Source organism: Aedes aegypti, chromosome 2 (genome assembly GCF_002204515.2).
Source record: "Aedes aegypti strain LVP_AGWG chromosome 2, AaegL5.0 Primary Assembly, whole genome shotgun sequence".
In the NCBI taxonomy this organism is placed as follows: domain Eukaryota; kingdom Metazoa; phylum Arthropoda; class Insecta; order Diptera; family Culicidae; genus Aedes; species Aedes aegypti.
This window is the reverse complement of record NC_035108.1, coordinates 406495384-406517412: the sequence shown is the minus strand read 5'-3', so window position 1 is coordinate 406517412 and position 22029 is coordinate 406495384. Positions and strand designations below refer to the sequence as shown.

At 37.2% G+C, this 22029-nt stretch overlaps 2 protein-coding genes across 3 annotated transcripts; one reads left to right on the top strand and one right to left on the bottom strand.

The window, feature by feature from the left end:
- Window positions 1-859: 859 nt before the first annotated feature.
- Window positions 860-5853, top strand: LOC5573813 (sorting nexin-21). 2 transcript variants are annotated; one of them, XM_021847281.1, is made up of 4 exons: window positions 860-1105; window positions 1169-1330; window positions 4462-5173; window positions 5237-5853. In XM_021847281.1, coding segments are annotated over exons 1-4 (1011 nt in total). In that variant the 5' UTR covers window positions 860-1104; the 3' UTR covers window positions 5373-5853. The 2 variants fall into 2 exon arrangements, with proteins under 2 accessions (XP_021702973.1, XP_001661060.2); XM_001661010.2 differs by having other exon boundaries at window positions 863-1105; window positions 1169-1282.
- A 7-nt stretch (window positions 5854-5860) lies between these two features.
- LOC5563941 lies at window positions 5861-21122 on the bottom strand. Its single transcript, XM_021847283.1, has 5 exons — window positions 20680-21122; window positions 20521-20616; window positions 14246-14451; window positions 13424-14185; window positions 5861-5971 (listed from the first exon to the last, which is right to left on the bottom strand). Exons 1-4 carry the CDS (start codon window positions 20938-20940, stop codon window positions 14146-14148), a joined length of 603 nt encoding a protein of 200 aa, XP_021702975.1. The 5' UTR covers window positions 20941-21122; the 3' UTR covers window positions 5861-5971; window positions 13424-14145.
- Between the last annotated feature and the right edge of the window lie 907 nt (window positions 21123-22029).

Sequence of the window (22029 nt, the reverse complement as noted above, 5' to 3'; positions counted from 1 at the left end):
CCACTTCCCCTGGCCTATCATGTGACCATGGAAACCAATGAATTCAGCACCGGTCAAACGTCATATTAGTGAACTCGTGCATCGGTCAATATGGACCTTTGCACGAGTTCACTAATTTGACGTTTAAGCGGTGCCATATTCACTAGTTACCATGGTCACGTAAATAACACGGCACCGCTTAAACGTCAAATAGTGAACTCGTGCATTGGTCCATGGACCGAGCAGGTAGGAGAGTGCTCTGCTGTTAGTCCAATCGATTTCCATAAGCCATAGTTCATTGCTCTTGCGGTGGTTCGTTTTGCCGTGTTCCTGAGTCGTTTGAGGCTAGCTGCCTGCGAAGTGGGTCAATTTGTCTCAGTCACCATCTGATACTGACGGAGGACAGATGTGCTCCCCTATGCACGGTCCTCCGTGCGGCGTCTTCTGGTGGCTGGACGGGTTATTTTTTGGAGGGGCTGGGAATTGAATCCATGACCTTCCGCTTATGAAGCGAAAGCGTAACCTCAAGGCTACGGACCCCCCTATATAACAGTAGTTGTCGAATTCGTTTTTGAACCTAGGTTGGAACTGGCGCAACCCGTTCTGAATCACAGTTTCAACCCCAACCCGATTTAGGTTCAACCGAACTACAGTTTGCTTGACTTTGTTTTGTTTATGTGTTGATCACCGACCCAGTTCCTAAAAACGGAAACAAGTGTTACAAGACATCGAACAAATTTCCAAAAAAAAAAAAACATCGCAAATATTTCAACATGCCTCAGTTTGACCCTGTTTATCCGCACCGATGTTCATTCCTGATGTTGTTTTTTGTTTTTCTCCCTTCTCACTGTTCGTGTGTTCGAGTGATTCATTCGTGCATTTCATAAACAAAGACAGTCTTTCGTTTGGCACTATGTTTGGCAGTCCAGTGATTGATTAGTGCTAGTGGATGCAACTACGGAAGTGCAAATTCAATTAAGTTTTATAACAACCTATTTATTGCAGTATAAATTGTACAATATTTGCCTTTGGTGCGTGTTAGTAGATGTTGTGTTATGCTGAATATTGTGTGATAGTTTAGATTAAATTTATTGCGTTGCAGCCCTCAAATCAGTAGCCAAGAAAAGTAGGTTTCCAACCCTTTCGATTTTGAGACCCACCTAATTTCCCTTTGTTTACATATAACCAGTGCATCCTGCAGTCGTTGGCCATCGGGTCACAGTGGACAGCCTTAATGCGGCCACCGGAGGAGCGGACGCCGTCGAGGACGATCCGGACAGTCCCATCGAAGCGTTCGAGCAAAGTATGTTGACTATTAAAACCCCACAAACCAGAGGCAACAGTGCCCAAGGTACCCAACCCCCCTCACTACTAACCCATTTTAGACTAGAATATATGTGTATGGTAAATTCTGAACTTGCTCGGAACGTAACATACTTTTTGCTTTTGCACGGCTTTCGGTTGTAGTTGTTTCACGTTCTGTCGCTTTATTGCTTGATAGGTTCGATGAGGTGATGCATGAGCTAATTGAGTCATACGCTACCAATGTAATGGATTTTACTCTAGTAGTTACTAGTAAAATCCAGTTACTAGTAAAATCCAGTTACTAGTAAAATCCATCACATTGATACGCTACCCGACAAACCTGAAATTAGGGATTTAAATGATGGAAAAGTAATCAATAGAAAATTACTTTTACTGAATTACACAACAATTTTGAACAGATTGACAAAAGTTCAACCATTTCAAAATGTTACTGCATAATATAGGGGAACTTACGTATTATCGGCCGATTTGTTCTCTTCGTCATGGGGGGTTCGATCGACCAAAACTTCTGAAATTCGGCTGTAAGATGCATTTATATGGTAAAAGTATTGGTGCATAATTTGAGCCCAATATCTTTTAGAAAACCACCCAAAACGAAGAGAACAAAGCTGCCGAAAATACAACAAGTCACCCTATTATCTTTATATTCTAACAAAGATAGCACTTTGGTGATTTCATTACACTGACAGTCGATATCTTGTTATATGATCGTTAGTCATTCGAACGACCATTAAAATCGTTATCAGTATCCATATAGGGGGTACAGTATTGTACAAAAAAATTGCACCTTTTTCGATTTTCCATACAAAATTATCAACTTTGTGTGATTTAGTGTTTAGACGATCGGGCGAATTGCCGAATGATTCGTTAAACGAAAACCACGTTTGATCTATATAAGAAACCGAATAAAATGCAATACAGTCAGTCTTTACAAAAATCTCAACAAGTGCATTCTAATTATTTACACTCCCATGCAAAACTTAGGGTTCACCTCCTCAAAAACATACAAAAGTGTTCAGTCCATATCTCTGTGACTGCACGTCCAATTTAAACTCTCCAAGCCGCATTCGAAATGCAAAGAGTTATTCTTACTTCGTATGTATTTTTCTAAAAACATTTTGTGAATTTTGTATACACAACTTTTACTTAAAGTTGTAACATTTTTCAAAAACCACTGAAAAAGCATAGCTAATTTCCTCAGCATTGGATCGATCAAAATTTTAAAACATGGTGTCATTAGAATCGTAATCTTATATTCTTCAAAGAGCACTGTTAAAATTCAAATTATTTCTGAAGGACTGTAAAAATTTCATTCAAATCGGTCCATAAATGACTCAGATCTAACACTCTAAAGTTGATTGATCCAGTTCCCTTAATATTGTTACATAGAGAATGTGTTTAAATTGCCATGACCGCCCTTATTCTGCGAGTTTTTTTTAAACCCATCATAATCAGGATGTGGACTATCTGAAAAAATAAACCCTGGAAAGTCAGGGAATGTAAAGGAATTTCACTAGATGTCAAGGAAAACATTGATAATTATATACAATAACCTCAAACGAGTTGATCTGCTGAACAGCTTTTCCGAAGACACCAATCTTCTAGCTCATTTTGATATTAAGATATCCGTTTGAGGCCAATTTTGGTCCCCTCGTGTCCATGCTTTTTTTTCCGGAAACTAGAAAAGGGGCGGGATCAGGGGGATGTCTCACTCATGGATTGTAAGATCAACTAACCGCATTACTTTAAAATTTATTTCAATTTAATTGATCTTATGGTCTTCTAATTGTAGCTAGCTAGTTAAAAAATTACCCCCCTCTAAAAAGTTTTAGCAATTTTAGTGATATTTCATCAGTTTTAAAGCAATTTGAACGCTCTTTTCAACTATTCCGTGTATCAACAAGCCATTACGTCGATTGGCAGTGTCGGTTCGATGGCTAATATAATAAAATCAGTGAAAACGGCACTACCGCAACTATAGGAACACCCACAACGTTCCCTTACCCTACATTCCATATTTTTCTACAGACAACCTATGTATCACAAAAGAAGAGCTTGGTGGGATTGAAATAATTTCAAATCGATTTCTCCGTTAGTTACACGGAAAACAAAATATGTTCCAGAAAAAAAATCAGAAACTTTAAATTCTCAAAAGTACTGGAAGAAAACAAATTTTTATTATTATCAAAAATCGGTACCCATAAAAGGCTTCAAGAAAAAATGAAAAAGGATAAGGATGTTCAAAAATAAAAATTACGATAATCAAGAACCAAAACTCATGAATTTGAGTATAAAAATAAATCAATGTCCAAAACGTGCTTAGATCGATTTTAGATAGGAAAAGTGTACCAGTTATGGCCTTAGTGGTTCCCTATTTGGTCATTTGTGACATTTTGATTACTTTCACATTTCAAGTCTTTTTGAATGCTTTAACATCAAGATAAATATATCTTAACTACTACAACACACAATCTAACTACTACAACACACATTTTTTTTCAAAATGTGCAGACATAAAAGTAATCACGTATGGCAAAATAGGGAACCACTATGTCCATAGCTGGTACACTAACCGTAGCGAAAAATGTTACTCAGATCGAAAATAAAAATTTGAGATATCAATTCACACATGGAGAACAAGCCTTATGATACCTTGATATCTAAAAATTCTATGCTCCGCACACGAGGCAAATTGCTAGCTCTTTATTATTATTATCTTTCTTAGGGAGATGTGAATAACATCTTTATCCGTTGTATACCTACGCTAAGAAAAAAGAACACAGGGAGCCGGATCCTATTCTTGGCACTTTTGCTTTCATTTTGGCAGTGAGGTTTTTTGTAAGCTACAAAGCTCATGTTTGGCCACAATATGCGTCATACTAAAGTGCTTCTTATTGCAAAATTTCAGACAATTCGGCCAAGAAAAAAAAATCCATGCCAAAGTGAATCATGGAAGTGACCAAGTAGCTCTGCACCCTATCCAGATATAAATTCGCTTCGTTTTTTAATCTGGCATCTACATTCATCTCAGCATATAAATGTGACTTATATGTTGTCGCTGATACTTCATTCGCATTTTTATATTTCTCTTGTTGAAATTGCTATAAGATCACGTGGTCCAATCGAAATCATCTCAACTAAAATACTACCTTTCAGACATTTGGCATCGTCCTACCAGTCGTCCCTTGCCCAAGGATGACGGCCTGATTCTATGCTTCGAAATTCCTCACGCCCGTGTCCTTCCCCCCGCTCTAACCAGTGTCGATGGATGCGGAGCCAGTGCTTCCAGTGGGAAAAAGTACGTCGTGTACGATGTGAGCGTTCGCCAGGACACCTCCGAACCGGATCCCAATCCGACCAGCATAGAGAGACGCTACACGCACTTCCTGAAGCTGTACGATGGCCTCCGTAAAGAACATCCCCTGCTGGTGCAAACAATTAACTTTCCCAAGAAGGTTCTGGTGGGAAACTTCAGCACGGAACTGATCGGCGAGCGGAGCATGGCCTTCGAGAGTTTCCTCGACTACATTGTGTCGGTGCCTTCTCTGCGTGATTCGGATCATTTTTTAGAATTTTTACAAGGAGATGAACTGAAGAAAGCTTGCCAACTTTTAGACGAGCGACGTAACGAGTACGCGGTGCCGCTTTTGGAGAACACGTTCCGCGTGCTGAACAAAATATTCCTGGACAAATCCAAATGTGTTCTACTGCTGTTGTGTCGTCTCGTGGCTGCATGCACTACATCACCAATTCCTCATCCTCTGGCGGAACAGTGGGCCGAACTTGCCCTCAGGCGCTATGAGCACGTTTGTGATACCGATTTACTGGTGCTTTATATTCCACTTTTACAAACATGTTTGCATTTATGGTAAGATAGAGTTAACATCGGAAACAACTGGTCAAAACTATATTGTTTCAAAATGGTTTTCAGGTGGCAGCGTGGTCGCGATCGGTCCCTTCTCGAAGAACGACTGGATCAAATGGCTAAAAAGGGCATCAAGGTGAAAGGAGGACCGACACTGACTCAAGCCATTCACGCTCTTGATCCAAGAGCCGAAACTACGTAACAGAAACATCACGCTCTACTACGAAACAATATCGAGTGAGTAATTTATAAGTTGATAACACAGTACATCATAATTTATCGGCAATATATATTTTTCGAGTAGTTTACGTTTAGGAACGATACATCCCAACGATTATCTTTGTTTTATTGTATTGTGATTCGGTTAATACTAAGCTCATATGATAGGTTGTCATATTTAATTTGTGTACCTAAATAATTAATTGTTTGATTAGACCTTTTTCGTTTTGCTAGAAAATACAGTATCTTCGTTCTGCAAACATGCGAACATTTTTTCATGACAGAAACTTGAAACATGTCAATGATTACAAGATATAGCTTCCAGCTCTCAGTAAAGCCATGAAACACCATTAAAATAGCCATTGTGACGTAAAATTAATAACAAAGGCGCGTATGTTTCCATATCAATTTTATATAGATTAAGAGAAATTCAAATATGCAAAATACAACCATGTTTAGAACAACACTCAATTCTTTATGCAGTGATAATCACACAACCCGAAATTTTATTTGATGCTTCTTATAAATCGAAAACTTATTCAGTTAAATAATCTTAAATTTCAATCATCCTTACTCGATCATCTGAAAAAGATTCAATATTTTAAAATTACTTTTGGCAAAAGCATGTGTTTATATTTCTTCTATTTATGAAGATTGATTTTTCTACCGGTGACATATTTTTTCACCATAAACAACTGTTAAAATCGTGATAATAGTTTTGTTTTTTGATGATATTGCATCATGTTTTCACAAATTTTCAAAAATCTTTTCTATTTCTAGAATGTGTGTCGATTTCGATCATTGGTCACTTAAAGATACATATTCTGATGTTCCTTGGGGAACCGACAATTCCCATATAAAATTTCTAAAGGTTGTCTAGAAACAATTTCATATGGAATATTTACAAGCTATGTAATGAAACACAGATTATGTCACGCTAAATTTTGGCATTTTCTACAGAATGTGAAATTGCTACTGGGATTGCTTACAGAATTTCTGGAGGGAACGAAGAGAATTTCCAGCTTAGGGGAGAACAGCCACTATGCTACTAGAAGTTTTTAAAAAATCATGAGCAATTTTTTAAACATCAACACCATTAAATAATATCCTAAATAGTTAATAGTTTACACAAACAGCGACAAGTCCTCTATGGTTAAGATATTTATTTATTTATTTATTTTATTTTTAAGGATTTATCTGATACAGTTAAGATATTTGAATAAAAGTTTTAGCATGATTTTGGATCTCAGATAAAAATGTTCATGTCGATAAAAGGGCTTAAAACACCAACGGATTAATACATAGCATAGAAAATACCGTGTACGCACTAAACTTTGCGCAGTTAAGTAGATATCATCCTATTTTTGCTTCAAATAAGCTTAAATTATGTATTTTTTATTCAAACTTCTGCTTTTAACCCTCCATAAAAAATTAAAAAAATGCAATACCTCGTGCCTAACATTGCGCACAAAATCTGAATTGTTCCTAACTTTGCACATGATGTGCCTAACTTTGCGCATGCCTTAAATTGCTCGTTTGCTCTAAATAATTCTACTTTACTAGTTTTGTATTAAATAAAAATGTTACCGTAAAATGGGGTGTTAAGGGATGAAAAAAAATTTCGACTCGAATTTCAAGAAACTTCTAGTATGTTAATAATTAAACAAAGGACAGCCCTACCATTCTCTCGTCGTGTATATCAAAAGCTAAATACAATTATGAGGATCCTATGGTAGGTTTCTGAGATAATCATGAAAATGTGTGATTTTTGACGGAAATGCAAAATGGGGTGTTAAGGGATTTGAGCTTCGTAAATAAAACCATATTTTGCCAACAACAAAACATAATCTTTTGATGCTTTCATTAAATTTCATAATGTATGTTCAACCTTAATCAAATAATACACCAATATTATTGAACTTGGAACTCCTGCAAACGCTGACCGTTTTGTTTTAACTGCTAAATCTATCATAGTGATTAGTCCTATTTGGAAACTATCAATGCATTGTAAAATTGTCTTGAAATGATTTTTATACTGAAATGCAACAGGATCATAACCTATATATTTGCAGTTTACGAATCCCATAAGCTATGCAAAGAAACTTCATAAATAATCTATAATATAAGGATAATTTTAACAAGCTTCTAGTTTTAATAGGGGACATGGCCCATTTGTTCTGTAAATAAAACACTACACTAAACAAAGTATTTGCATTCAACACTCAGTGGCATAGGTAGACGGTTTGACAGTAAGATAGGTAGGGAAAGTGTACCAGTTATGGCCATAGTGGTTCCCTATTTGGCCATATGCAAAATATGGATAACTTTTACATTTTTAATCTTTCTGAATGTTTTAACATCAAGATTTATCCTTTATCTTACTGCTAAAACACAAAAGATTTTTCAAAATGTGAAGGCATTCAAGATATCACGTATGGCGAAATAGGGAACCACTATGGCCATAACTGGTACACCTACCCTATATTTGATTTCACTCTTCGCGCAACTTTTCGTTTATAGACTCTGAGAAATGACAAAATATTATTATTGTTTACCACTTCATAGGTTTACCACTAAAAGGATCCATGGCTTCAAAACCATTCCCAAATAAAAGAATCATTCAAACTTTCCAAACATTTTACTAGTGTGATCGAAAAAGCTTTGGAAATAGTATGAAGAAAAATCTCATATTTACGTTAATACGTTGTTATTAAGATTGTCCTACCAGCAGTGATGCATTTTGAACTGAACGCGAGCCAAAAATGAACGGAGCAAGTTCAATTTTTGCTCGAGAACGCAGTAAACTTTGAACTCTCGAGCCAGAGCACGCCGTTGCTCTCGAACGGCCCGTTCAGATCGCAAATCATTACAATTGTAATTGAAGCATGAATTTAATGTTTTACCTGGGAAACATTTCTTGAATTGATGATACATTCAATTTTATCATAAATCAATGTGTTTTTTCTTACTTTGAGCACCTTAAAATCAACATTAGCATAGTGAGATGGCGTGAAATGTGTCAAAACAATCTGCGTTCACTTTTCTGCTCTCGAGGGTTCAAATTTTTGAACTGAACAATGAGCAAGCCTACTTGATCCCCCGTTCAATAAACTGAACTGGAACGCGTACTGAACGCGTTCAAATGCATCACTGCATACCAGTTTTATCAATTTTCGAGATTAGACATTTGGTGATATTCAGTAACAAACAAAAGCGACCCCTTAATTTTTACAATGCAGTTTTACTTCACGGAACATGCCAAAAGTATATTGGAATATATTACGGCATAAAACGAATGAGTTTAGAAACTTGGAAAAAGTAGAAAAGATATTCATCTAACACCCCACTTATTGTCAAAAAGAGACTATTTCCATAATAAATTTTAAAAGTCGAAGTCTAGATAAAATTTTCAAAAGTTTTAGTCTGCGTTGTGATCTTAAATAAATAAATTTATCTTCCAAGTTACTTACTTATTTGTCTTAATATCGTTTCATAGTTTTGTAGTTAAATGTATTTGCCTATAAATTTTGAACAAAAATATTTTAAATCGTTTTCAATATCTAGACTCCACAATACTTTATTTAAATAGACATCCCCTATCACATAATGCAGCTCACAATCCTCCGAACAAATCAAGCATTTCAGATAACTGATGTATCGACTTTCGACGTGTTTGTGACTTGTCAAACTTGATGAAGAAGTTCAATCCCTTAAAACCCCACGAGTCCCTAACACTCCAATTTACGGTACAACTTATATTAGTTCCATCAGGAGTTTTTTACGTCAATTTCAATTTTATTTATTCATCCACCCCAAAGTGGTGGCCACGAATAGTGATTTACTTTGTTCTTTTTTTATTATATCCTAACAAGATTACAATCTGTAACAAACTATATTGTTACAGCCGTAGCTTATGCTTATTTGTTTTCATACATTGCTTTATATAATTTATTCTTTCGTTTTTTTAATTCTTAATTTTTTTTTTCATTTTATTGTTGTTTATGTATTTCGTTTTTCTTATTTTGTTCCATCTCTTTGAATAACTATCAAAATTCGATGCTCGTATCCACTGCTGATGGCCGTGAACGATTCGATTTCACACATTTTGGAAGCTTTTTAAAGAAAATCTTCTTTGTTGTACCGTTTTGATCCAAATCTCAGACAGCTTCAAATTTCGGACACTCTACTCTGTATGGGGAAGATTTCACTTGAAATGTTTCAAAATGTGCCGTCAAAAAGTTCCCAATTTGAAAAATGATTTTTATAAACATTTTATATAGCAATCCATGAAAATTTACAATGTTCAACTAGTTTTGACGTCTTTATACCGGCTTAGTGCGTTTAATTAATGATTCGACTATTCTAATTGTGTTTTCAAGAGCTGTCCGGAATATGAAGCAAAAGTGTGTTTGTGTCCGAAATAAAAATCATGAAGAGGCCGAACATTTTTATTGATAAAAGTGAATTATAGATGTGGAATCCGAATCTTCACCCACCATTTAAAATTTAAGTGTTTGTAAGGCCTAATTACGCTAAAATTTTGTTTAGAACGATTCATTTTATATGTGTTTCGATTAGTTCTACTATCTAGTGCGACCCATTTTTTGACTCGGCGTTTTGCTTCTTCTGCCGCTTCCTGTCAGCGAAGTATCGATGTCCTTGACGATGTTTTAGATTTGTCTGAGGGTGTATCTTCGTCGATTTTTTTTTCGAAAGCATTTTGATGTTTCCTCACTTTATTTTCCTGAACTCCTTTTTGAAAATGGCTCGCTTTTTTTGCAGATCTAGCTAGTTCGTTTCTGATTTGTTCCGATTGTACTTTCTCATAGGCTCCCTTTTGATGTTGTAGAGCCTCATCAATTCATCTGTACATCATCTCGTGAGGTTTCACAACGTACGATGTTTCCTCCAGCGTTTCTACAAAAATCTTTTGCATTTCTTTCGGTTTGTACATGCACTGAGGTTTAATATTGTGCAGTAACTCGATCGTCTTTTCTTGGTTCACTCGTTTCATTGTCCTCTCAATTATTATATTGCCAAATGCGCACTGCCGAATTCTTCGTCCAAAACTGCCTCGCTCCGTTACTAACTTCAAATCTATTGCGATTCACTATTACCTATGACCAGGCACATCGTTGAACTTCCTTTATCTAGAATAATCATTTTGGACTCTACTCTAGCTGATCTATGCTTGCCACTGGCGCATTCCGGGAAAACCGGACTCCAACTATGTATTGTGGTAGGCATTGATGTCTGCTCCGATTACCATTCCTCCTTCTAAATGTGAGTATATTGATATATACATATTTGGTACTCCTTCCTGGATGATTTTCACACTCACGGACTCCAGGACATTGAATTCTGGCATACTTAATGGCTTCATCTCGATTCCTTGTTTTCTCACTAGTATTATCACTCCTCCGTATTCATTCTCTCCCCTTGAAGTTTGAAGTTATTCAGTCTGTATGGTTCATTCTTTCTCGACCATAAATAATGTGTAGTTATTCCTTCGTTTCGGTTCTGGGTTGTCTGGGTTGTTTTCGATAATTTTGTTGATTTTTCCGACAATGAACACAACCAGCTGATCGGTAACTGAATAGTGAAAAATGAGTAATTTGTTTTAAGTTTCAATTTCTTTTAATTTGATGTGTTGCGAAACAAAGATAATTTTCGAATTCAACCCAGCAACACTGTATTAACCAATATTTAGAAATAAACCGAACCTTGTATCGAACGGAAGTATTTTTACGTTTATCGATAGTGTGCCAAACCATCCGATTATCCTGCCGAAACCTAAGCCTGAGCTATCGTTGGACAGTAACCAACTCGTTCATTCCTCTCTTCGTTTTGTCAGCTATTTCGTTCCTCACATCGATGACTGCAGGCATTGCAGAATTCGCTCTCATTTGAGTATGAAGCACGATCAAAGCAAGCAAAGAAAAACATCCCATCTGTTGCGGTCTATGATCGTCAATGTATCGCAAGTTGTAACAAGTCTGATAAATGGAAGCAGCGAGCGAGAGCCCCAAAGAGAGAGCGATGATAAAATCCATTTTTCTCGCTTGTTTACCGTTGGGGATAGGTGTTTTTCTTTACTGAAACGATAAACAATCCATGAACTTCCAATAGCAATAGTGTCCCAAAGGCTTGGAGCATGTTTAGAGGGGTTTTATCATGCACTACTATCCCCCAATCTGATCAAAGTTGTAGCAGTATACGATAAACAGTATCTCATAATGTGCAGCATGTTATGATAGTTACAGAGAGCGATACGTGAGAGATTCTCTCAATTTTCTCAGGATTCAATCCCTGGATGACTGGTTTCAACCACGCTCTTAGCTCCTGCTGTCTTATCAGGTCCTCCCGTACCCTCTCTAGCATCATTTCGATATTGTGTTGTAGCTCTGCCCTATTCAGCGGGAGATTGTTCCACTCTTGAATTGGTGTCTTCCCAGTTTGTTGAGCCCATCTTGTGAAAGGATTGTTCCAACGGCGACCGGATGGTTTAGGATTTCCTTTTCGAAACCTTACGGCTCAAGAAACGCCAGGATAGGATTTGTGGATTCGTACCTGCTTGATCTTTAGTTCTTTTCAGGATGGTACCAGTCCTGGAAAACACTTGCTTGCTGATTGCGTTACCGTGGAGTTCGTGTTGTTCGTCACGGCATCATCCTTCCGTTGCCCTTCACACTAGATTTGTTCTTACTTTTCTTTCTCTTCGCTTATTTCTAAATGTTGGACTATTCCGCTTCTAACCTCCCTGGTGAAGGTTTATTATTTTCACTCTTTATAAAACTATCACTTAATGCTAAAACTAAACTGGATATTTGTCACTTGATTCTGCCATACTAGCTACTTTATGTGTGTGTTAAGGGTTTTGAAAGGTTTTAACCCGTATAGGCCTGAGTGAAAGCAAAAATACTAAAACCCTCACCGCTCAGCGAATTCCTCATGGATTCAAATGATTTTTTGTCAGTATACTGGCACACATATCTAGTTTCTAGAAGTGGACAGAGGAACGCGGAAATATTCATGTGGCCGGAGCTATTCCGGTGGATCACTGAATCAGGTCGGGTGAGAAGGGTACTGTACGTTTGTGCCCCTGGAGGTAGGCAAATTTCAAGTCACATATAATTTCCGGAATCGGCTATAATGTAGCCACTACATGGCGGAATTTTAAGAAAATTGCATCAGTGTAAACCTTTTGAGAAACGATTGAATTGGATAACTATGAGTTTTGCATTTGATTAATCCTACAAATGACCATTTTCGGGTCCTGGGATGCTTCAAACTTACGATAAAGTGGCCAATTTGTATCTGAACATCTGTGTCAAGCTTATAGGAACGCATTTCAGTGCACAATTATGTTTGATTTCTACTTTTCGAGAATTGAAACGGTTTAGTATCCAACAAATCTATAGCCGGTTCTTCCGGGCATTACGTTCGAATGGCCACATCCGGTATATTTTAAACGGTGCAAAACCCTTTATTTATAATGCTGATTATCAGATCTTAATGATTTATGCAAATTGAAATGATTGTCATTGCAAATAAATAAAGGTAACTTTGTATGTCTCAAAAATAGCCCTTTTTACCCGACTTGACCCAGTGACCCACCGGAATAACTCTGGCCACAGGAATATTTCCGAGTTCCTCTGGCCACTTCTAGAAACTAGATATGTGAGCCAGTGAACTGTCAAAAAATCATTTGAATCCGTTGAGAATTCGCTAAGCGGTGAGGGTTTCAGTATTTTTGATTTCACTCAGGCCTATACGGGTTAACTTATTGTATATCTTCTAATCTGTAGCTTGAGATATTTACATGGGCTAAAGCTTCCCTTCGGTCACCTGAAGAATGTTGGAATATTTCTCCAGAACCAATTGATCAATGATTAAAATCGACGATTTATTTTATTTTTTTAAATTGTGAAAAAATGGTGCAGAAATATCAAGAAACAAAAATGCCTATTGGCATATTTTTCGTGGTAAAAAATGAAGTTGCCGGTAGAGGGCCAAAACCAATTATCCACTTACCGGTTGATTTAGTCAAATTCACCGTCTCCTACAAGACGATCTTCTCGAAGAAGGCGATCTCCGATGCATCTCAAGATAGCTTGCGTATCCGGTGCTGTCTCTGCTTCGCGGTCTCCTGGCGGCGCGTCGTGGTGTTCTAGTGTCATAAACTTGTGCGGTTCCCTCAGCAGCTGCTTCCTCAATCGGAGGCGAACAACAGATGCGGCAAGGATCCGTATTTCTTTTCCCTCGTACTTTTTCTATCACTTCCTCCAGCTTGTTCATTGCTTTCCTACAAACTACCGAAACAACATCCGTGTATCCAGTGGCCGTTGCCGTTATTACAAAGGCAACAAAACTGAGCAACGTGACCAAAAATTCCACCAAGCTTTCACCGCCCATATCGGCGTACAACATGGACTGCTGGCCCGAGGACATACATTCGAGTAGTTTGAACAGCAACGCTTCTATTCGGCACCAGCCCGCTATCATGGCAATTTCTATCGATAGCAGGAAAAAGAAAAATTCTACCACAGCCTGGGCCGATACGGGAACCTTACGATATCGCTGCGGAAATATCTTGGTTTTTGAGAGATACATAACGATCGAACTTAGAAATAGAACACTTCTTGCGTTGAGACGAAGTGTGCAGCATCCGGAGGCATTCATTGGTGGATCCATAAAAACTAAAATTTTCAGTCCGGCGTGAAGAAGAACGGCTAGGAACAGTGCAATTTTACTGCTCATCTCTCACTCGCGTCGCAGCACATGGATGGATGATTTCTAGCCAAAAAAAAAAAGATTCTGAGGTTTAGGTATCAGAACGTTTTGAACATATCATACCTTTTGTTTCTCAGGTTGCGTAGCCTCTTAACTACAGCAAAATAATAGAGTGCATGCAATGTGGTCAGCAGGTATGCAGCGGCCACCAGGTTCCGCGCAAACAGGAAGCCGGTTTCGTTATGGGCCGCTTTGATCCAGCTAATGAGAACGTGCCGTGTAAACCGGAAGTAACGAAAATAGAAGAACATCCAACGGATCGCGAAAACCTAGAAATGACATAAGAGGGATGCTCAAAAGATGGATTGCTTTGATGGTATGAAAAAAGCGCATTTTGATCGATTCCTTGCAGAAATTTCCCACGCATCAAGATAGGCCGAGAAATTACTTGTCAGCAGCCACGGTAGACACAACAAGGTAGGCTATTCCCACGTGTAAACAACGATTTTCCATCAAAACATGTGTCGTCATTCCTAACGTCAAGCATGAGGCCTTGAGGATAGTAAAGGAGAGCAGGCCTTGCTTTCTTTTGCACTCGTTCAAGTTTGCGATAGGAATTACGTCACTGCTAAATGTCATTTCTCGGAGTATAATACCTTGCTTCTTTTTACCGTGGTCAGCAGCGATCAGGCTTAATTACTAAATTGAATCCGGATATGCTTGCTATACTCTTAACAATATTATTTTTAGGAAAATCGCCTAAATGAAGACAATTCTAAAGCAATTTCATAATGCCTAACAGAAATTCAATTAGTATAACAACATGATCAAATTAGTACGAGTTTTGATGATGATATCTGATTTCATTTTCATTTTCATTTTCATTTTGCAGCGTTTGGTGGGGCAATGAGAGCGCAAGTCAGTCCAAAGCCGGGGGCAGGGATTGGTAATGGCCGTAATAGTCTATGCGGACCACTTGAACACCATCGGAAATGATAGGAAGGGTTGGGGTAGAGTATAGGACATTGGAGAAGACTTGACACAGTAATGCGATTAATGCTGCAAAATGTAAATGTGCTGAGAGCAATTTAATTTGAGTTTTGAAGCTTGGTTTGATTTATTAAAATTTCAAACAATTGTACAAGTAAGAAAGAATGAGCTGATCGCTTTATAGAAATTTAATAAACAACAAAGTAATAACAATATGAGAGTGATGCTAAGAACTGCTGATGGCCCGATGCGACGCTTTAGGAGCTTTTGATAATGATTGAACATTACTATAAAGAACGAAATTCAATCGATGGTGACAACTTTACAAACTTTATCTGTTTTTATTATGTACAGATATAAAATTATAATTCAGTTCACTGATTGGCGGTGCTGATTTATATAAAAAAAATTTGATATTATTAAAATGAAATGTGTTACTTACTCATGTGGTTCATACTTCCCTGACCAGAATTATTCTGTTTTGAGCATCTTTTTCGAAGCTATTCTATCCAGTTATCCATTGACTGCTTACAATTCTGAAATTATTCTTATTGTGCATGCTCATGCATTATATTAGTAATGATCATAATCATGCAACAGATAAGAAGGTGAGAAAGAGAGAATTAGGAACAGTGATTAGTAATGAATAATTATGTAGTTTTGTTAGAATAATAAACAATTAAACAGCACTAATGAATAGCTTAAAAAATGACATTACAGCATAGCTGAGCCTTTCGGATCATAAGACCGATGTATAGAAATAATTTGTTTCGAAATTGTCCGCGTGGTCTTCTAGTGCCCCTATTAGATCAGAATCAGTCATAGACATACATACCGAATGCTCGCCATGGCCCTATGACCAACATTTGTATATGTATAGCCTTAGCTGATGTGGCTTTTCTAATAGGTAGTTCTTTCACTCATTGATTGTCTTCAAAACCTTGTCATGTATAGAAAATTGATTTTATTTCATTTATGACTACATTGAAGCTACATTTTACTTATCGAGTATTAGGTATTATTTTATGTTTTTATCCCTATTGATATTATCAAGGCCAGAATTCCCAGTGAGTGAAGAATTTTATAGTACTAGAACACCATAGAAGATCGCTAAACATTACCTAATCATGGAACGGCTTTTTGCTCTATTATTTTAAGTAGATGCTATTGATCTCCCTTTGCTCCTATCCGCAACCCGGTGCACGCGCCCTGTTGGTTTTCGAAAACCTCGTAGAAGATTACAAACCGTCAATGGCATTCCCAATTACTACCCCACATTGCACATTCAAGGGTCTGACTGTGCTCCTAACCCACCCTCAGTTTGTAATCTTCTCGCCAGTTTGAAATTATATTTTCCCGAAGTGAAAGTAATTTTGATGAGTGATAGCCGTACTATGCAGTAGTTTAACCAGAATCTTTAGGTCAGAAGACAAAATCTAAATTTTGTAATAAAAAGGTTGCCATTGCTTTGAAATTCACCCAATATCTAATCAAAGCTACTAACAACAGCGATCAATCATCAAAACTCATCGCTCCCTGGAAAATATAATCCCAAGCCCAGGGAGTACGAGTTTTGATGATGATATCTGATTTGGGGATATATTATAAGCTTCCTCACAAAATTTCTAATAGGCTGTGTTTCATTAAGCTAATCTGCCATGAAACGGACAACTTTTCTGGTCTGTTGTATGTAATGTCTTAAGTTTTTACACAACAGGATGCAGAATGATGATTTTACTGCACTGCCGTAAATCGCAAGTCAGTCCCATCTGTAAAAAGTAGGCATTGAGAAAATGGGCTGTAAAGTTTTCAAACTCGTTTTCCATACGAATATTCAAAAAATTCCAGAAGATTGGAATATGTTCCAATCATAATGAAACTTTCACAACTTGCTTATCGCTACGATATCTTTCCGAGAAAAAAATGAAGATGATCAAAACAAGTGTGTTCCACGGTACATTTTTGTGTTCCACGGTGAGAAAGTCTGTAGTGGGACAGATATGCGGTTACTTTTCATTATGGGACAATTTGATTTGCTGTTTTTCATAATTTTTCCGGACAAATCATATTATTTCATTAGTGTAACTGAAATAGCACAAGAAAAGATGCTGATAACTGAACTCAACTCAATTTTGACTAAAATGCAGATGGGAGTCCCATCATGGGACTGACTTGCGATTCGCGACTGTGCAAGAGTCGTTTCTAACTGAAATCTTTTACGTAATAACTAGTTTCCTCTAAAAGTGGCGCCGAAACAGGAAACTGCATTTTAGTTCGTTTTCGGATACCTATGTAGTAGCGCCTGTGGACAATGTTGCCTATACTGTTGGCAAACGATAAAATGAAACACAACTAATTTCTTTAGAAAGGCACAGTACATGTGTCCGAATCGTCTGATGTATGCGAAAAGCCTTCTCTTTTATTTCTAGAAAAACTTTATGATGCAGTGTAGGTCGAAAATATTGAGGAATTCCTGGAAGAGGACCACCGATAATCGACACAGCACTATTTTTCGATTCATTCATACGGTTTTAGCCTACTTTGTTTAAAAGTCCGAAAATTAAAAAAAAAGACGCCGACACGTTAATGCTTCCAGTGGACGATTTGCCCTTTGAAGGAAGCACCACACTAGACAACGGACTAGCATGCAACGCCCAGTGGCACAGTCGAAAAACCTTCCTGACGAAAAGTTTTTCGGACTGAAGCGGGAATCGAACCCCCACCCCTTGACTCGATGCGGCTAAATGCTTGGTAACACTAACTGCACGGCAACGAAGCCCTTGCACATTTTCCTATTCAATAAACTTTCACTAGAAGAATTTTTGGAAAAATTCCTTAGAGTAGCTTTGGATGAATATTTTAAAGAAATCCTGGAAAAATCGTTCGAAGAATTTCTGAAGCTTTTGTTCGTACAAGCAGCGAATATTTTTTTTTTAAAGAATGTAAAGAATTCTCTGCAACAGAATAAGAAAAACAATTGCCCATATATACCATATTGGTTGAAATAAAGATATAAGAGATCTACCATTAAAAAAATAAACTTGCATCGAATTGTGTGGCCTTTTCATAATTCTCATTCTGGACGCTACATCTACCTGTTTCAGGTTCTAGAAACTTTTATTCAAATCCCGGGCAGCTTACGAAAAGCTTGATTAGAAACAGCAAATCATTAAGCGAACTCACAAAACCTTAAAAAAGACGTCTAAATATATTATATGAAATATGATTTTTCAGATACATAGAATCGGATTAATTGGATCAGTGTAGTGTTCGGGTACCCCTGGCTTCTCGTTCCATCGTGACCGCAGCGGAGTTGATGAATTTGAATTAACTATCCTTCTAATCGCTTTCGTTACATTAAAAAAACAAACCAAAACGCTTTTTATCATATTGCGTTAGATTGATAATTATTGGCTTCTGTCATCTGAGAAGTGGATACGAGTAACTGACACTGAAGTACACTGCAAGTGGTAGTCGAAATACGCGTATCTGTCAAAGATAAGCATTCAGGGCGGAATTAGGGACTCCAATCTACTTTTAAGTTTCTCTATTAAGATTCTTCTCAGTGGATTAGAGTACATTAAAAGAGTTTTGTCATCTGTTTAATGTTTTTTTTTCTAATTTTTCTGGTTCAAATATAGTGTGCTCTATTTATGATGGAAATTAAAGTCAGCTTTTTTTTATTGTTGGTTGAATTTTTGGTAAAGAACTACTTGAGCACTTCCATGTTTCGCCTTGGAATGGTGGATTTTGCTCGGTCGAATTGCCTGAAGTCTTGCAGTACGAAGCTTTAATGTGGCGCATGTGAAATGCGGATATGAAATTTGCCGAAGTGAACCAAAAACGCCAAGAATTATATGGCTCTCCAGTCCCCACCTACATAAAAAGCCCCAAAAAGGGTTCAAAATATTGTTTTAGCTCCACATCGCTCATTTGATAGAATTCTGAGTGCCATCCCTAATTCGAACTCATTTGGATGAAACATAAATTGAATCGCTGCCAAGCATTCACTTCCTTTTTGGCATGATGTTGACCGAAAGTTCAAATGACAAACAAACAAACAAACATCGATACGTTTTCATTTTGAGGAAATCGACTTGTGTAAGATTAATCGTGCGTTGGTATTCGTGGCAGTTTGCTTAAAAGACCTCAATGAGTATTACTATGGGAACAACATGTAATTAATTCAATTGGTTATAGTGTTTTCCCATGTGTCCCCCTGAGGGTTAGCACTACACTGGCAACTTAATCTAAGACTGCTTCCAAATCGGACATCTCCGTAATTAGTTATTGATTTTTATCTAAACGAAAAATCTTGAACATTTATTCTCTAAACAGGCAACATTGCTGCATCTGGCGCGGAAGACAACAAGAAAAATAATTTCTACTATGTTTTACTACATAAACTTAGTTATGCCGGCAGAGCTGCTTAATTATTATGTTCAACTCCGATAACAGTGAATAACTAATAAATGAGTCTTCCGATTTGAAAACCATCTTCGAAAATGTTGAAGCTGATAAATGTATGTACTAAAGCTTAAGGGATTATATGGAAACAATATAACCGATTGAATGGAATATTTTCTTTTTCATTGTACATAATTACCATACAAACTTTGAAGGACTTGTGTTATCAAATGAGCCCAAATTTTAGGAGGGCACTCAAAATGCGACGTAGTATCGAGAGTAAGCGGTGTTGAGCAAACGAGATTTTATACTGATCGTATTCGCATAATGCTCCCATGTTCTACGAAACATCCTATATACAGGTCGGACTCGATTATCCGGAGACTCGATTATCCGGGGACTCGATTATCCGGGATTCGATTATCCGGAATTTTAGACTCGATTATCCGGATTTTTTTTTTTGATGTTATTGTTTTTCAATTTTTATGCAAACATCTGAGATAATTTGGTATTGCAATGTACAATATGAATGATTTTGCGGTTTAGAACGTATTTAAGAAAAGGGGGTTTGAAAAAGTGTTTTTTTGTGTATGCTGGTCAAAACAATTTTTTTCTTGTAGAGACCCTCACTGTTCCTAAAAAAAAATTTCTGGCTACGCCACCGCATCATATAAGTAAAATAACGAAAAAAGATAATATTTAAGTTCTTTATCAAAGATTTTAATGTTTTTCTTAGTGATTCGATTATCCGGAGAATTTGATTATCCGGAGTGAAAAAAAAATCGATACTCCGGATAATCGAGTCCGATCTGTACATACATCAGTTGTGCAAATATGAGCACTATATAGTCACTCTAAAAACATTCTCCCTGAATAATTCTCACTTAATTCTGATATTTTCCTTTCTTTTTAAAAAAAAATAAGTCTTATTGATTGAACCATCCCGATTCCCAACAGAAGCTGGACCTCTCTTGTTACGTATTAAATCATTTTCATCTTACCAATACTTGCTGATCCTTCAAGTAGCGTAGAAAGTACTGAATCGGTATCCATAACACCCGCAACGACAAATCACAAGCAGCTACATTGGCAAGAACCTGCAATCGTCGATAAAATGTATAATCTCCTGCTTCGTTCCCAATGGAATATCTCCGACTTACCCCAATCAACAGATAGACTAACGATTCCACTCCGCCACCTCTACCGTCACCTACGTGACCCAAAAGTCGTGCGGGATTTTTCTCCAACCATTTCGTGACAATCATGCTAGTTGCCGTGACAAACATCAAGGAAGCGACATCCGGTAGCATCGATTCGGGCATTCTGTGCCGATCTGCGAACAGCTCCACCACGCTGATTCCTTGCGAGTGGATGACGATGGGTGCTGAAATGCTGACGATTTTCTCCAGATTGGATGCCATGGGAGTTGGAGAAGGATGGAATCACGGATTTTAGAAATAATCGTGGTGAAGCAATTTTCAATTTTGGATTTGCCATGACAAAAGTACCTGCGACTCCTTTGATTTGACTCCAAGTTGTAATGTATATAAATCATAACTGTTCCATAAGGAATGAACTTGGCGTTGAAAAAATACCGTCTAAAATTTAGAAGTTTGCCTTTTCAAACAAGTTTTCATAATTTTCTAATGCATTTCTGCATGCTATATTCATTTAACAACCACGCACTGATTACTCAATTTGGTGCTATTGAGTAGCTAAAAATATAAACTTGATCTTAATTCACAATTTGCAGATGGATGAAATTTGAACAGTTAGGTATGCTTTTATTAGCAGTGTAGAATGCAGAAAAAGTTCTATAATTAATCGCGTCAACCTTGAATTACTTCAACTTTGCTCATACTGTCATTAATCTATCAACGACTAACGATCATAAAAACAAATTATTTACGCAAAAACTGCCGTTTTGGATAGCCTTCATGTGACAACTCTAGTTTTTTGTATGAAACGTTACACTATGAAGAACATTCACTGTCTTCTTTCTTGAAACACTCGACTAATTTTGATTTTTTTTTTCAAATTTCTAGAAGCATGTCCGTGTGTGATTTTGAAAATTGTCATTCCGCTCGTCTACATGACCCCCCGTTTGTCGCTTGCCCACCTCGTTCCCCTTGAAACCCGTTTGTTTGTACATTAAAGGTACGTTATTGGTTATATTTTTTAATAATTGTTTTCCCTAACCTCCACCAAACCGAAAGGAAAGCAAGGAATGTTAATGTGACGTCCATTGCTACTAGAGACTGAGATCACCTCTGCATCTCCTTTGTTTTCATAGGAAGGAGTGTTGTTGGTAGAATTGAAGCTATATGATCAGTATTTACCTTGGTAAGTGATGATATTCAAGTAGCCTCAATTTAAAAAGCTGTCAGTGCGTCGATTTTTTTTATTTCGTTATTTGTATCATTCCAAACATTACATACATTTCTTATATCTAAGTGTTCTGTGTTAGACAACACTATCATCCTAATTTGATAAAACAAATTTAAGATTTT